Raw genomic sequence first — 17,430 nt, 5'->3', positions numbered from 1 at the left:
AAAAGTAGAAAATGTGTAGCATTAATATTTTTTTTTTCGAGTATGTGTGAATTTAATCTAAATGGTATGATCTTTTTGGCATTATTTCCTTTTTCTTTTTTCTCTCCAAATCTAATATTAATAATAATTTTTATCGATCGCTTGCTTCGCCAACTCCACAATTAAAATATTTTGGTTTCTTTTAATTTGGATTATTACTTTTTTTAGCTGCATCGCCACTTATTTGTAGCAAAACAGAAATTATGGCCAATGAATATGAAACGAATTATGTAAGTTTTAATTAACTTTAAGCTTTTTCTTTATACTAGAATGAAAAGTATGACATTTTCTGGAAAATGAAAAACGAGATAAATGTTGCTTGCATTTATCCGTTAGAAGAGTATAGGACTGCATAGGTGAGGTATTTTATGGCTTAAATTCGCAAATCATATTAAAGCTAACTTCCTATCTAATAAAACTTTTGAAATAACGTGACTGCTGGTAAGTTTAATTATTTTATTCGTTTTTGAAATGAATAATAGTATGATTTGCTGGAATTCTTTTTTTTTTTTTTTTAGTTCCATAATAAAGTGGAGTCGTGAGGAGTTATTCATTTCAGCTTTTCACTTTCTTTTTTTTAGATCTTATTTCTTTGCAAATTTATTAGTTTTCTGGTAAATAACACTGGAATGATGCTTAATTGAATTGTAAGTATATACTGGAATGTCAAGGCTTCATTTCATCTCCAGTATTAAATTCTACTTAATGATTTGAAAGTTCTTCAAGAGTCTAGTGAAAATAGAAAAAGAAGAAAAAGGGAATGGAGTGAAGAAGGAAGGAGGATAATATAGAGTAAAGCTTTAATTATTGAAACAATTTAATAGTAAAATAATTAAAATCTATTGTTGATATAATTTATAATCGAAATCTCTTATTACTTACTGAATAAAGCGTAGTTCTCCGTTGGGAATATTCCAAATCGTCTTACTTCTTCAGAATTTTCTCGTTTCAATCTCTTGCTGGAACTTGTATGATTAGCAAAATTGACAACCTTTCATCCCATATCATTTCGTTCATTTAATTTTTCAATTAAATATATTTTCTTTTAAACTGACATTTGAAATAAATGTCAATTTTTTGTTTGTTAACCTTGTACCTAGTTAATTTCTGAGAATATTCCAACTGCGAAATTTCAAATTTTCGTTCTTCAGCCGGTACCATACCGAAGTAAATTGACCGAACCATTTGAACCAGGGCAAACGCTTTTGGTAAAGGGAAAAACGGCAGAAGATTCCGTCAGGTATCGTTTTCATCTTTATTAACACAAACGACACAAACATGCTTTCTCCAATAATTTTATTACACAACATTATAATCTGAGTTTTGGTGTGTCTCGAATTCACTGGCGCATTTCTTAATTGACCTTATCGGGTCATAATAAAGTCTTGCAGTTGCAGATTGTATTTAATATTTCATTTTTTCCTTTTGAACACTGAATTGAGCTTAGAAAGGAGTTTATGTAAGCAACTACGAGTGTCATTAGTGCATATACCTGTGACGGTCAAGTGTTGATTATTAACCCTGAACTGATTGACTGACCTTCTGGTGAATGCAACTCGACTCGCAAGATATAATTAGACGACTTTGATAGTGGGATTAATCGAAGAGATAATTAAATATTGATCAGTAGTTTGGTTCTTAAATTAAGATGCAATGCATTTGAAATGATTGCAATGCAAAAAGAGCCGGATGTTTGCATTCCCATTTAATACCAGTTCATGTGCAGACAGTTAATTTTTATCTTTCCTTTTATGTATAGCATTATCTTTAATTTGTGACAGATTTAGAAATTTTTATTGCATGAAAGTATTCTGTCTGTCGCAGATAGATTAAAGCAGATAATTTGCAATCAAATTCTATTTCAGATTTTCATTATCCCTTTAGTTTTTAATCGTAGTGATTCGTTCGATGAATCCTAAAGACATTTCTTTAATTTCATTTTCCATCCAGATTTTAAATAGAATTTTGCAGATTTACGATAAATTTGCACAATACTGCAGCGGATTTTAGCGGAAGCGACGTTCCACTGCATATATCCATACGCTTTGATGAAGGAAAGGTTAGTAATTCTCCTATATATATTATATATTGATGATAATCATGGTTTGTCATTTCTTTATTTAAAACTGGTGAAAAGTTTGGATATGACATCAAAAATATTCATCCTGATATCGGATGTGAAAAGAGAAATACATAATAGAAAATGGCAGGACTGTATTTTGATTTCAAGTTTGAAGTGAAATGCTTATGAAAGAAACGTTCCAATAGTAAGAAGTATAAAGTTGTACATCGAACTGCATTTGCATTAATGACGCGGTAAATGAGTGATAATATTTTCTAAAATGACACACTTTGTTTTATAGATTGTGTTCAATACATTCAGTAAAGGTGAATGGGGCAAGGAAGAAAGAAAAAGTAATCCTTACAAGAAGGGAGATGATATCGATATTCGAATTCGTGCTCATGATAGTAAATATACAATCTATGTTGATCAGGTAATTGAGTCGTCAACAGTTTTTATATGATAGTAGAATTGAATTTCTTTAATATATTACTAATTTGACTTGAAGATTTTTAACTTTGTTAACATTCCTTTGCTAAATGCTTCATTTATATTATCATCGGTCTGTTTTGCGTTATAAATTATTGAAATATGAAAATTTATGGCTTTCTGAAATTCATTTAGGAAGTAAAAAATATGATGAATCAAAATGAATGATTCAAGTAAAAGGTGGAGAAAATGAGTAACGTAATAATACAATATTAGGGCGGATTTAGAATAATATGCACGAAACCGGAACCTATTTACATAGCCAAAAGATTTCATTTGCATTTGGTACATCATTTACTAATTTTGATCAATATTAATGCTTCATTTGAAAGTAATGCAGAATTCCGAAATAATCATGGATCAGTTTAGTCTACAAGAAAATTAAGCTAATTTGAAATTATATATCAAGTCTTGTATGGAGCAAATGATATATTTTCTTTTTTTTTTTTTCTCTCGTTTATTTGCGGAATACAGTACTCTGATCTCCTCGCTATAATTTCCATTTTAACTTAAATAATGTCTGATTAATCAGGATGAAGAAAAAAGAAGCGTGCAAATACTTCTCCTTAAAATGGTCTAATAAATTTTAGTGTTCACAAAAAGCACACTTTGCATATTTTACAGAAAGAAGTGAAAGAATATGAGCATCGTGTCCCGCTTTCCTCAGTGACGCATTTCTCGATTGATGGAGACGTGCTCGTCACATATATCCATTGGGGAGGCAAATATTATGTAAGTGTTCCTTGTCTTTTTTTTTACTTTCATTTTTTTCCCATTTTCTTTCAAAAAACTCCTCAACAAACTTGCATTCAGAATATTTTTTCTATGGGCTGAAGAGATGCAAGCAAAGTATAATCATATGTCTTTAGTTTTTCGAGTTTTCCTCAAAAATTTACAGAAATGAGAGATCATTGTGTCTTATTATCTTCTACTCGTTTTAAAACTCTAATTTGTTTCAGACAAAAGAAATGAAATGATATTAATTGCCATTTCTTGTTGGCTCATAACCAATGAATAATGGCATATTGATATTTAAAGCATAGTTTTTTTTTTTTTTAAATGCGCTTTCATATTTGTAAAATTTCCCATTAAACGAATTTATTTTACTTTTAAGACTTGGTAAAAATTTTATTATTATAGCCAGTTCCATACGAAAGTGGATTAAGTGGAGAAGGTTTAGTGCCAGGCAAATCGTTACTTATCTTTGCAACACCAGAAAAAAAAGGGAAACGCTTCCACATCAATCTACTCAAAAAAAACGGTGATATTGCACTTCACTTCAATCCTCGATTCGATGAAAAAGTTTGTATTTTTGCATGGTAGGATAAATATCTCACCAAAATTTAGAAATATAGAAGAGTGAAAAATCTAATATGTTCACATATCGAAAATGAAAATATTGATTTCTCTATTTCTGTCAATCTCCTTTTAATTATGCTTGATATATTTGTGTTAATGTATGCTGAAGTTTATGTCTGCAATGTAAAGTGGTATAACAATCAGAACTAATTGTTGGGTTTGTTCCGGATAGGGTTGGTTTTAATAGTAGCAGTAAGCTTAAAGTCTTAACGATTCATACATTTTTATAAGTTTTGAGGGTTTTTGAAATTGAAAGAACTTGAAATGACATTTCAACAGTGAATAATCAAAACTTTTTTCAACCTTCAAAATTTTACGAATTTAATTCTGAAACCATTTCCTCTTTGATTAACTTTCGTTCTTCATTTCGATTTGCCATACTCATATATAAAAAATAGAAGGTACATAATCTAGGCGATAGTTCGTAATTCACTGATTGCTGGTGAGTGGGGCAACGAGGAACGTGAAGGAAAAATGGTCCTCGAGAAAGGAATTGGTTTTGATTTAGAAATCAAAAACGAGGAGTACGCCTTCCAGGTTCTGTCTTTTATTTACAATTAACACTGTCATTTGAAGTCACGGACAAAACTGATTAAAATAATATCTTATAAAGTCTTGGACATTGCCATTTTAAATGTTTATGTAAAATATTGTATGTAAACTGGAAGGCAAAAAGAATGTAGTGTTTGATCTTGAATTTTCAAATTGTCAGAATTTTTTGATTTCCAGGTAATAAGTATCTGTGAATAATGGACTTTGAATTAATTTCTAAAATTTCCAGATATTTATCAACAGCGAACGATATGCAACATACGCTCACCGCGTGGATCCTCATGAAATCAATGGTCTTCAAATTGGTGGCGATTTAGAAGTAAGCGGTATCCAGATGCGCTAAATGATTCACAACGGCAGATTTTTTTCTTTTCCAATATTTTAAAGTTAAAATCTCCCTAATTTTTCCTTGAGTAAAAATTTCTCAAGAAAAAGTTAGAGTGATTTTCTCTGAATATGGTGGAAATGTCAATTTTCCGGTTTTCTTTTTGATGTTCATTGAAATTTAGCTTTGCTCTTCATTTTATTTCACACTCTGCAATACTTTAATAACATATTTAATGATAATAAAACTACGCACAAAATATAGAAGCTGATCCTATAATTGTTTTGTTTATCACAGTAACATTAATAACATATTTAATGATAATAAAACTACGCACAAAATATAGAAGCTGATCCTATAATTGTTCTGTTTATCACAGTAACATTTGTTGTATTAATAGCAACTTCATCATTCTGCTGATCAAGTTAACTTCTCGACATAAATTAGTCTCATTTTATCTCGTATTGATGATAAGGTTAACTGTCTAATTTTTAAGATACTAAAGATTTTTCTGCTAACCGTTAACTTCCCTAAGTTGAATGGATGATATGATAATTCTTTAGCTCATCTTTACTGTTTCCTCTATTTTGTAATGTACTGATTATATCACTAGGCCAAACAATTGATATATTTAAACGAAAGAAATTGCTTTTTTCATCCGTTAACAGATTGCCACTTACACATCGTCGTTATGTCATTACCAGCTAGACGTTGTTAATCCCTTTGATGCAACCACTAAAAGATTTCCAGTTGCTATTTCTGTAGTTTGCTTCATTTCTTATCAGCTTTGCTTGCTTTCCTGCTCTTTAGTCTTTTTGCTTGGATAAGCAGCAGCAGCATTTGCTGATATCAGCTTCTCTTATCACTGCATTTCATATAAACAGGAGGAAATTTATTCGACATTTTTATCAATATTCCCTTAATAAAAATATGACGAAAATTTCTTAAGTTTAATCGCCGAATCTCCTATATAAAATAGTCATAATCAATTGAATTGATTTACAATATAGCACTAAAACTTGACAAAATCTTTCATAAAAAGGAAATGGTTTCTTTTTCAACATTGTGTCATATTTATAATTTTTTTTTGCACTGGGCGTTATATTTGTGATTATCGGATATACGATGAATACTGTCGTCTCTTCCGATCTATTATATCCTGATCTTTCCTTCTCTGTCTCTTTCTATATTCTTTAATTGAAGGTTATTTAATAAATGAACTTTGATTTGACATTTTTCTTTTTTTGCACATTTGGCGCTGCTTTTGCAACAACAAAAAAAGATAATTTCCTGATTATCTGCTTCAGAGTTTGGTTATTAAATTGTCAATTCGAGAAATGTCGCTGTACGTTATGATTAATATATAAAGTAGAGATGCTTTTAAAATGGTGCAAATCAAAATAGATGTAGTGCAATAAAAAAAGAAACAAACAGAAAGTATTCCTGAAATGGAAGATTAGAACTAGAGAGCATTCTCTCTTTTCATCTGTAAAGTAATTCATAGTAATATTTGTAAAGTAATATCTGATCATATTCGAGGTCTATTATTAACTTTCTAATTTTTGAGGTCATTTTAGTGACATATTTTCAAATATGACCATAGGGTCACTCAACGAAAATACCTCGAAATATTTTACACTTTTTCAAGTTGGATAAAGTTTAAGCGAAATATATTTTCAATATATTTTGTAAATTGGCTACCTGCTGTATTTTTTTGCTTTTTAAATACCATCTCAGTGATGATTGATGAGAGGAACCATTATGATGAGAAAAATTCATATTTTAAGTGATGGGTGGAATAATATGAAATAATAGCAACCTCTCCGGGTGATAGCAGGGAATTTTATATGGGAATTATCTAGTAAACAGTGCTTTTAGATATTCGTTTTATTTTCCTTTTTAATAAAATACAATTTTATTAATTAACAGCAAAGGAAGTTTTACCGCTTTCTTTGCAAATCTTCTGTTGCTTTTGGATCCTGGAAGAATTCTGAATCCTGAAAGAATTCAGAACTCCCTTCCCGAATTAACACGATACGGAAAGCGAATGGGGGTATTTCCTCATTGTTTGTTTCTCGAAAAATTTAGACCTATTTGGTGTTTATCCCTTTATTATTTCTTTTCCAATTATTTCCTATAAAAATTCTATGGGATTCAGTGACTAGAAAGTGTTTGTATTCCTGATCATTTTCGCAATTTCAGTTTTCTTAAATGCAATTCAATTTTTTTAGCTCAGATTACTGGCTACTAGAAGAGAAATAATTAAATTTTCAGAAAATGGGACTGCAAAGTTATTTGCAAAATTGGGCTAAGATTATTCTGTCTAATTCTAAAGAACAAACAAGCTGGCATTTGCAGACTTTTCGAGAAAACAATATTATAATTCACACAAATATTGGGTGCTGTAGTGAGCAAAAATTAAATCTTTGCTTCCTACTCTTTCAGAGAAGATCGCTCTAAATCGATACAGACATGAAAATTCTTGAGTATTGAATTTAAATAGCTTTTGGAAATTAATCTCATAAATTTGACCCTATAATGATGACAATTAATTAGCTCTTCATAAATTAAACTGTCACTTCAAAAAAATAAGCTAGCTAACCTATTTGTAATGTCTTTGCAATAACTTTCCTTCATTCAATTGCTATTTTTCTTCTCTTTCTTTATCTTCCTTTAAGAAGGACTGTACCAAGCAGTAACAAGAGAAAACTCTCTACACTGGAGAGGGATCAATTTTAAGAATTCTCGAAATTACATGAAAGTACTAAGTAACCATGATAGACTGAAATTAACCAACCAATAGATGGTTGGATATTCTAGACTTCATTTGTATTTCACGATTATCATTCATTTGCAAAACGAATTTGCTGTAGAATTAATCACAATAAACAAATAAATAAAACAGTAAATATTTTACTTAACCTATACTGGGAGTTTGCTAACTGAAGATTAAGAATAAAAAATCCGATTCGTAATGCGAAAGTAGTATGAAGGAATTAAATACTTCAAATTATCTTATTCCAGTACAACTTTTCAACTGGTGGCTTTTGTCTCGGCTTTCTTCCGAATTTAAACTTTCCTGATTCAAAACAAAACCGATGCGTTATATGATGTGGTTATACTTATTTTCTACACTTTATCTACTTCTTATCAAACAATCGATCGGAAAAATTCTGAATAGAAAAGTTCCTGTGCCCGATAATGATAAAACACTGCAGGTATCCCGAAATTTGTGTCTTTTTCGACTGTTTCTTCTTTCTTTTAATTATTTCCGTGCTAATTTAATTTGTTTCGTATGCTTAAAAAAGTAAATTCTTTTTAATTCTTGAAGGAAAGCACCAAATACATCATTCACAACAAATATCAAACAATTAGCCAGTTTTGTTGATGTCATCTTTGATATACAAATACTGGCAATACTGCTGATGACATTATACGTTGGTGCCTTCCGCAAATGACTTGATTAAGGTTATTGCATCTGCTCACAGTTTGCGATCGGACTGATACAAAATATGTGATATGATTGGATGATCTTTAGTAGTAGTCATCTTTGATGAGAGAATATGATGAAAAGATTTTTTGGGATTGATTCAATGAAATCAAGACTAGAAAGGGGAATATGAGAATGAAATAAACAATAATTTGGAGTATGGAACATTTTGCCGAAAGACGAATAGAATAACTACAATATCAGATAATTAGTTTGATGACTGAGAATAAGAATATTGCATTCTGATACTCATAAAGCAGTAACAAGTTACTCTCGAGTTCTCCAATCAATCAAGCTCTGTATTTCTACTTAAACAATTTATGATATCTCTCTACTCTGTTTTCCAAGCCTGACCATATTGAAACGACTACTCATTATTTACTCATATATATATTTGCTTGCTTTATATGTATACATGTTTAACAGAGCTTGAATTTGGATTGAATACCACATAAATCCTCTGATTTTCGAATACTTTGATCTGAAAGGTTACCGAAGACCAAATAGTTTCTGTAAATTTAAAAAAAAGAAATGAAAAAACTGGATTTTCAGTAATAGTTTATTAAATAGGAACTGCATCACACATCACTTTGTGTGATATTTATCAAATGACACAAATTATCTGTGGGCAACTTCCTAACATAGAAATAGCTAATCATAAAAAAGATAAAAACAGCGTCGAAAAAGTGTTATCACTATAATTTGATTCTATCATTAATGTTATGTCAATGGCTTGTACAGAATATATAACTGTAGTTTTTGAATCTCAACAATAAATTAGTTAAACTTCTAATTTGTCATAATTTATAAAATCATTTCAGCAAATACTATATAGGTCGGGAACGCTATATACGAATTCAAAGTTACCTAATTCCGAAACTAACTGGTGGATACCAATACCAGGTTTGGAACTTTAACCATTGCCTGCAATATCAATTTTGAGGCACTTTTCTATTATTATGAATTTCCAGGTCAATCACTAAAAGCAACAGTAGTACGAACTTATAACAGACAAACAGGAAAGTACTATGCTACTTATAATTTTTTTCAAACAAACGCAAGGAGCTTATGCAACAAAAATGTGTGTTAATCAAAGTGTCTTTTCTTCTTTAAGTTTTTCATGCCTTACTCTTTTTATATTAATTATATGACAACGAAAATAAATTCACAAGAAGTGGTTCTCCACTTTTCTTTTTACAGACAGTGGCATTAAGCAGTTTGAAAATTTGTCAGTTGGAAACTCCAATAACGCAGCAGCAGGTTATTTGATATCGTATAAATTCAAAGAAGTAAGAGTAAGAACTGATGCATTTATTCCTCATCTCTATCAAGTTTTTGGCAATTGAGTTGGTAGTTTTTCAGATATCAGACCTGAAAATTGCAATGATCTTTAGCTCATGACCTTAAATTCTCTTTAATAAGTTTAATCCTCTTACATTTTCATCTTTTCACGCTTATAATTCTTGAATATGAATATATATACATATATACTAAACTTTATAAACAGGAATGCAACATAGTGTTTGCATGGACTGAAAATGAATGGTCGACAACAGAGATCGAAGGCACATGCGATATTAGATCGATAATAAGAAATCAAATGAAATCAGCACAAAATTACTAATATGCAGCAGAGAAACAACTGAAAACTTTTGCTAATAATGAAAAGAACAACGTTAAATATTATTTCTTAGTATATTTTCTTAGCATTTCTATAAAAGTATTTTGTTTTATTGTGCAGGAAGATATAAGTTTTGACGTATATTTTCGAAAAAATAAACACCGTGGATTCCAGTGTCACTATTTCGCTAGCGCTTAGTACCTGTCACCAAATCTGTCATTAAGCGAAAGAACAAAATACGCAATGAAAATTACCGCAAAATAATAAAAATTGTCGAATTCTATAAAGCACTAATTTTGCTTCATCATCTGAAACTTATTTTAAAAAATGTTGAATGAAAATTTTAAAACATAGCGATTAGATGTCATCCTATGCTGGAGTTTTTTTTTAGTTCATGTGTGGAAATTTTAACACCGCTTTTTCCCTTCTCCCACTCTTTTTGAATTCACGTGAAGTCAAAAAAAAGATATTTCAAGTAAAATCACACGTTGTCAGTTTTATCAAAATAGTAAGAAGCATAAAATATCGGTTGTGGATATAGATTAAAGAAATAAAAGTCACTTCGTATGCCATCTAAGTATTTTTGTGTAGCTTAACAAAGACATAATGCTATATATACCAAGTAAATGTTGTACTTATAATCTGGCGTTTCCAGGACAATTAAATCTATAAAAGTTACGTGAAGCTTTTCAAATATCAGAAAAAAACATTCACGTTTTACTGTCGTACACTTCCCACACTCACAAAACGTATCTCACGCTGTGCTGTAAGGAAATGTATGTGAAAACACCATTTCTGATAACAACATGTCAACATATGATATCTCCTATAAGTCATTTGACACTGCATATGCATGCAACGAGATGCATGCATATGCAGCAGTACAAACTTGCATGCAAAATGACATCCATGCAAGCAGCACACAACGTTCATTTCCGCTGCATTCATATCAATTCATGTAGCCTCATAATGAGTTTTCTGGTATTACAAATTTATTGATTTTATACTTTTGTCATTGGGATTGTGAATTTTTATGAAAGAAGTGTTGCGCTATTGGATTTCAAAAAAAAAAAAGTCTTTTTTTTTTTTTGAAAAATTATGAAAGAAAAGAAAGGAAAAAAAAAAAAACAGAACTGAACAATCCACGTGAAAAGTACGTGAAAAGCAATTAAGATTGCAAACTATGACAGTGCATATTATTTATTAAATGATAAAGTAAACAAAACACGTAATCACCGGCTGAATTATTCAGATTTATTGCTACACTTAGCCCAAATATGCTTCATTCCTTTCCGGTAGTTACGTCAAGAGCTACGTGTATTTGTTATACGAAATGAACGTGAAATAAACGACTGAACATTCCCACAACATCTTTTTCAGCCACACAGCCACATATTGATCAAACGATTTTGAATAATGAAGGATGAAAGCATGCAACGGAAATGCAACGTGCTTATTTTCAAGAGTGAGATGACGGGTTAGTAGTGACGTATGTGCGTGAGATGCGTAAGAGTGGTATTGATGTGGTTGTTGTGTTATTTGTAAAGTTTATATATCGTACACTAAGGGTTACATATAAAGATTATTAGATCAAGTATGAACTAAATGTTTTGAGAAATTTTCGAAAAAAAAAAAGATTAGAAAATTGAAAAGAAAGAAAAAAAGTATCATACGTAATAAACTAATCATTTTTCAGGTGCTTTAAACAAATTTGTCCCAACTATCTAGGCACTAAATTATGAATATCTCCACGGCTACGATCTCACAACCACATACTTATATTTATGAAAATTTGTACAAAGAGGTTTGTCTTGATTTTTAGTTGATTATAAGTTCAATGTAGAGTTATGAAGTCTAACGTAGAGATGTTAATTATCAGATGATCAAAACAAGATTCTGTCAGCCAACATCTTGTGATTTTCCTTGGAAATGTACTTTAATTTATGTCTCTCATGCAGTTAATTAACCACCTGAAAATATCTTGTGCTGATAAATTTCAAAGTGATAGTAGTTTTTCTGTCGTATTTCATCTTTTAAGTACTGTTTCAGATGAATGTAAGAGGGAAGGATGTGGTACCTGCACAAGAAGCAGCAGCATTTTTAAAACGATCGAACTTGAATGCTACGACTTTGGGTCAGGTATTTTATTTTTTGAACCAATTTGAAAGTTTTTTATTACAAAAGTAGTTAAAAACTCGAAGCTCTAGTCAGAACTGAGTAGAAATCTTGACATTTTTAAATTAGAATTTTGAATATCATCTAAAACAATAGCTTTGAAGCTCAGAAACAGTTATTCAGATCTGGGAATTGGCTGATTATAGTCGAAAGGGTTACTTGGATAAAACCGGTGCTTTTATTGCGTTCAAACTGGTAGCAGCTGTTCAACAAGGACAACCTATCGCATGGAATTCTTTGATGCTTAAACTAGAACCTCCGTCCTTTGCATCGAGATCCGCTACGCCATCGATACCTAATTTTGGTGCCATATCAGCTAGTTTTAATGAGAACTGGGCAATCAATCCGGCTGATCAAGCTAAATACGACTCAATCTTTGATGGTTTGAATCCAGTTCAAGGAAAAGTGCCCGGTAGTAAGGTGATGCATATGTATTTGGCAGGAAGTAAATATTAATGTAGTTATTGCAGAATTTTTAATGCACACTTTTCTCGCTGGAAAAATTCAAGTTTATATGTTTGCACGGTGCATTTTTCGATATAAGTTGTTGTAGCAAAGTTATTTAATATTCTAGCTTTATATTGACATATAACTTACGTAATATTGTTATTAACCTCCCTTTTTTACACGGGATGTATACTTTTCATCAAACTTTATACAAAATTTCACCCACTACTTAACTATTTAAGCTGTTTGCAGGTACGTCCTGTGCTATTAAATTCAGGACTTCCAAGTACAGCATTAGCAAGAATATGGGAGCTGGCAGATATGGATAAGGTTAACTGATTACATATTTTAAAAAAATGATTGCATGTAGTTAACTTGATATTCTCTCAACATTTACATATTTGCTGGTTACATTAATGTCTCACTTTGAGGTCAGTACAATAAAGAGAGTACATGAAATCGGATTTATATTGGTACTGCATTTAACCATTCATTATTGTTCTTTAAGAAATTTTTTGATTCAGTTGCATCTGTCAGTTTATCCACTGTTATCTAATTCTAATGCTAAAATGTACGCACATGTAGCAAGTATTTTAAAATTATTTTATTTTTAGGATGGCAAGCTTGATCGAATTGAAATGTCTGTTGCACTGCATTTGGTTTATTGCGCCCTGCAAGGAGAACCAGTACCAGATGTCCTACCACCATCTCTAATTCATCCAACAAAACGTGAACTTGTACAGTTTTCATCGAGTGTTCCTCCGGTTCTAACATCTCGTAAGTTTCTTTTAGTATTAAAACAATGTGTGCTAGCATTATCATTGTTTGAATTCATAAAAAATTATAACAGAATGTTTTTGGTTTTTGTGATTTTTTTTTCTTGAGAATGGAGTGGTGGTCGTCAAAGAACCAGCTCAGTAGTGTCCTTGGAAGGTCCTGAACATCCAACATCAGAATCAGAAAGGGTGCGACCACAAAGCGTCCAACCAACAGCCGTTACCACACCAACCATTTTTGTTAGTTTTTTTTTCTTGGAAAACTTTCTGAGCACAAATTTATAAGTGAATCGTTTGTAATTTTTATTCCTCTTTTCAGCCAACACTTTCATTATCACCTACTGCAGCATGGCCTGTGCAATCAACATGTTATGAAGCTAGTTTTCAACAGGTACTTTTTATGGTTTACATTATAACATGGACGTTCTAGTTTCATTTTCAGTACTTCAATTCTTATGGATTTAATTTCAACCGCTGCCTTTTTAAGTCGAACTCTATTCTGGTAGTGGTCTTCCTTGAAGTGATCGTTATACAATTGTTTTTATTCAACTTGGACATTGCAGGCGGATACTGATCAGGATGGGTTTGTCTCGGGTACGGATGTTCGTGATATTTTGCTCGCAACAGGTATACAGCAGAACACATTGGCGTTGCTTTGGTCGCTTGTAGATCTGAAGAAGAATGGAATGCTTAATTTGGAGCAATTTTCTTTGATGTAATTTCTTTTTTAATTTATTGATCTAAAGAAATGCAGAAAAAAATCGCTGTATATACTTTGATGAATTTTGTAGAAACTGTTTTTAGCATGTACCTGATTGAAAATCATAAACGAGGAAAAGCGATACCGTTTACATTACCACGGAATTTGATACCACCTTCTTTTCGAAAAGTTGAAGCTCCTGCAACCAATGTAGCTAGTGGTTATACTATGGTAATTCATTTTCTACAGTTGTTTCCAATATGACTTGCTTTACTATCTCTTCGAATTAATTTGATAAATTTGTATAACTTATGGAACTTATTATCAATCAAAAGTATGTCTTCAAAATTGGATAATATAACGATGTTCCTCTCTTAATGATTTCAGTCATGAGAAAAGTCACATCCATGCATTAAACTTATCTGTAATATTGCGGAAGAGCTGTTTTAAATTGTAGCAGAATACAGTACCAACCGGAAACGAGGAACTGGATGCGCTGTTGCGCGAAGTTGAAAAACTGATTCTGGATCGTCGAGAAGCTGATCAAGAAATCGTCCAACTTGAAGCTGACATGACCGTGAAGAACAGCGAAATCAAAAATTTAAAGGTTTTTGATTGGAAGTGAATTCAACTAATATTTACGAGATTGTTTTATCAATGGTTTTATTTTGTAAACTCTTTGTGAACTACTTTAGCAGGTATTTGTTTCCATTATACTAAGAGAATTCTTCTTATCTCACACTAGATTAGGTCATGGAAATTCTGCATAATTCACTGTATATCCAGTTTGACAGTTTTGACGAGATATTTGAACATACCTGTAAATTGAATGTGGGAAGAGAAAAAGGGAATATCATGGGAACATATTCTAAATTATAGATTGAACTAACAACACTGGAAAATACGGTAACACAGTTGGAAAAACAGAAAAGTGAAGCAGAAAAACGGCTTGAAGCACTTGATTCACAGATTATACAACTGGGACGAAGTGTAGAACAATCCAAAGAAAAAGTAAAGGAGGAGGAAAAAAGGCTTAGCGAATTTCATTCACAAAACACTCAAGATGGAGAAGATAAGAGTGTAAGCATTGTTTAATCCAGGTGTTTACATATAAATATCAAGAGCAAGATTCCTATAAGGAATGATTATTTTAATATGCATAGTTTAAATAGTTAATTGGATGATTCCTGACGAATCAAAAAATAAATCACTGTTTTTTCTAATAAATGGTAGCGATCACACATGAATAATATCAAGAGCAGGATTCCTGTAACGATCATGGTCTGCAGTTTGTGTTATCAAGAAATATCAGTATCTATAAGTTTTTTGGAAATCTTTAATTTTATTAATTTATTTTTTTAGATAAATGAAGAACTGACACATGTACAACGAGAAGTTCAGTCTTTGGAAGGAGAAAAGAAAACGCTATCTGTTACTCTTTCACAACATAATGCTGCTATCGAAAAAACATCACTGGAACTTACGAAAGTTTGTTGTATTTTTTTTTTTTTTTTTTTTTTTTGTAGTTGTATCATTGCTTTTAAAGCTCTTTCCTGAGTAGATTTTCTTTTTATTTCTTTTATTTTTTCCAATAGAATTTTTTTTTCAAAATTTTGCTGTTGAATGCTTTCTTTTGCACATTTAATTGCAAATTTGTGTTGATTATGATTATTTGTCTCCTATGGCTTAAACATTCGGTTTACTTTCTAGAAATATAAAGATATATACTTTTTGGGAGTCAGTAAATCTCTGTTTGACTGGCGAGTTTTATTTTCAGTTTGAAAGGAGGTGTGCAAATATAGAAGAGTTAGCAAAACGTATTGAAAATGAAAATGAGAAATTGAAGAAAGCGGCAGAACGTCTCAATCAGTTATTAGAAAGTAACGATATCGAAACACTTAATAAAGAAAAGGATGAGCTTTTTGGTTTACTCGTGGAAATCTCTCCGGTAATTCTGGTTTTTTCTTTTTTTTTTAATACAGATAAGGTTTCCAAATGAGGATGCTGGAAATGAGAATGCTAACTAAAACTTGCAGATTTTTTGATTCTTTTTCTATCAGCAGGTCGTGGTGTTATAGGTTAGGATAATTGATTAAAATGAAAAAGATTTAAGAGGTAGGGTTTGTTGACAATGCAATCAAGTAAGGAGTCGTTAAGTGGACCACATTAGCACATTTTTTCAGATTGTTGAAAATCAAGATGCTGGCATCGCTACAGATCCTTTCGTAACAGCTGTTCGACCAGGTTTTATTTTCTGTTTTTTTCTGTTTTTTTTTATCAATTATTCCAACATGTGAAGTGAACATGATATAATAATTATAATAAAATGATTGAAAGTTTAGAATAGTTATTCATTCTTTAAGTGTATTTTACAGGCATTGGATTTGAAACCGATCCATTCGCGAGCACAACTAACTCGTCATTTACGAATTTTGATGCTTTTTCGGGCAAGGACCCATTCGGTTCAGATATAAGTAATACGAAATCTCCATCAGCTATCGCCACATCAACAAAAACACCACCACCTCGACCTGCACCACCGAAATCACTAAAAACTGTGGAATCGGATCCTTTTTCTGGCGTGTAGGTGTATCCTGAATGAAAATAATGGAAAATATGACTTATTTTCAATCTCAGATTTTTTTCTTTTTTTCTTTTGTACACTCTTAGGTAAAGAAGTTACTCTTTTCATTCTGTTCTACACTTCTTTTTTTTTTCAGAGATCCATTTGCTGAAAGTGGAGTAACAGCTACTGCTGCAACAACAGACCAGTTCGCAGATTTCGCCAACTTTGATGCCTTTGCGAAGTCTTGAATTTTTTGACTGATACGTTATTGTGCATTTATTATTTTATAACTGCTACATCACTTCTGATGATTACTTGTAAATTTCAGCAGTCTACCTGTCATTTAAATTTTATTTTACTAATTTCACTTTCTTTTTGTAAGCTTCAAAATAGCGTCAAAGTTGGCAGCAATATGTTTATCCATCAGTGAAACAACTCCTTCAGTTTCACTGGAGACAAATTGATATCAGAATACTTGGAATCCAGAAATAATATTGCCATTGTTCCATACTTTACAGCTTCTACTTGCTTTATTTAAATTACTTTCATTGATATTGTCTCAGCATTTTGTATTTTGCTACATGTATTTTACTACACATGTCAATTTTGTTTTAGATTGCATATTGATTATAGTTAGAAAAAGTTACTCTGCCTCTTAACTTTTAGAAGTCCGAATTCTTCAAGTCTTGGAGTGGAATTTAAAAAAACTTGAGTTGGTATATAATCGAACATTTTTCCTCACTAGCAGTGTAAAGATGGCATAATTGCATCGATATGTACTATATGATTGATAATAACACAGAGGATGTCGTGCTAGGACACAGCGATT

At 31.4% G+C, this 17,430-nt stretch overlaps 3 protein-coding genes across 3 annotated transcripts; all 3 read left to right on the top strand.

Annotated features, from left to right (window-relative positions):
• Window positions 1-242: 242 nt before the first annotated feature.
• On the top strand, window positions 243-4,844 carry Bma-lec-2 (galectin, putative; the record flags this gene model as incomplete). The annotated part of the gene is made up of 8 exons (XM_001896413.2): window positions 243-269; window positions 1,191-1,279; window positions 2,011-2,098; window positions 2,403-2,534; window positions 3,215-3,322; window positions 3,731-3,892; window positions 4,364-4,486; window positions 4,731-4,844. The coding sequence occupies 8 exons, from the start codon at window positions 243-245 to the stop codon at window positions 4,842-4,844; spliced, it is 843 nt and encodes a 280-aa protein (XP_001896448.1).
• A 3,092-nt stretch (window positions 4,845-7,936) lies between these two features.
• Window positions 7,937-9,940, top strand: Bm14126 (Uncharacterized protein; the record flags this gene model as incomplete). Its single annotated transcript, XM_043078361.1, has 5 exons — window positions 7,937-8,044; window positions 9,138-9,219; window positions 9,288-9,397; window positions 9,517-9,576; window positions 9,824-9,940. 5 exons carry the CDS (start codon window positions 7,937-7,939, stop codon window positions 9,938-9,940), a joined length of 477 nt encoding a protein of 158 aa, XP_042934295.1.
• Window positions 9,941-11,675: 1,735 nt separating this feature from the next.
• On the top strand, window positions 11,676-16,849 carry Bma-ehs-1 (EF hand family protein; the record flags this gene model as incomplete). The annotated part of the gene is made up of 16 exons (XM_001896414.2): window positions 11,676-11,741; window positions 11,987-12,076; window positions 12,236-12,532; window positions 12,812-12,889; window positions 13,174-13,336; window positions 13,445-13,575; window positions 13,655-13,726; window positions 13,899-14,050; window positions 14,140-14,266; window positions 14,493-14,642; window positions 14,915-15,115; window positions 15,398-15,523; window positions 15,813-15,983; window positions 16,219-16,279; window positions 16,411-16,618; window positions 16,756-16,849. The coding sequence occupies 16 exons, from the start codon at window positions 11,676-11,678 to the stop codon at window positions 16,847-16,849; spliced, it is 2,187 nt and encodes a 728-aa protein (XP_001896449.1).
• Between the last annotated feature and the right edge of the window lie 581 nt (window positions 16,850-17,430).

The sequence above is a fragment of the Brugia malayi genome (assembly GCF_000002995.4).
Source record: "Brugia malayi strain FR3 genome assembly, contig: Bm_v4_Chr2_contig_001, whole genome shotgun sequence".
Classification (NCBI taxonomy): Eukaryota; Metazoa; Nematoda; class Chromadorea; order Rhabditida; family Onchocercidae; genus Brugia; species Brugia malayi.
Note: the sequence above shows the minus strand (reverse complement) of the source record. Positions and strands in the feature narration are given on the sequence as shown.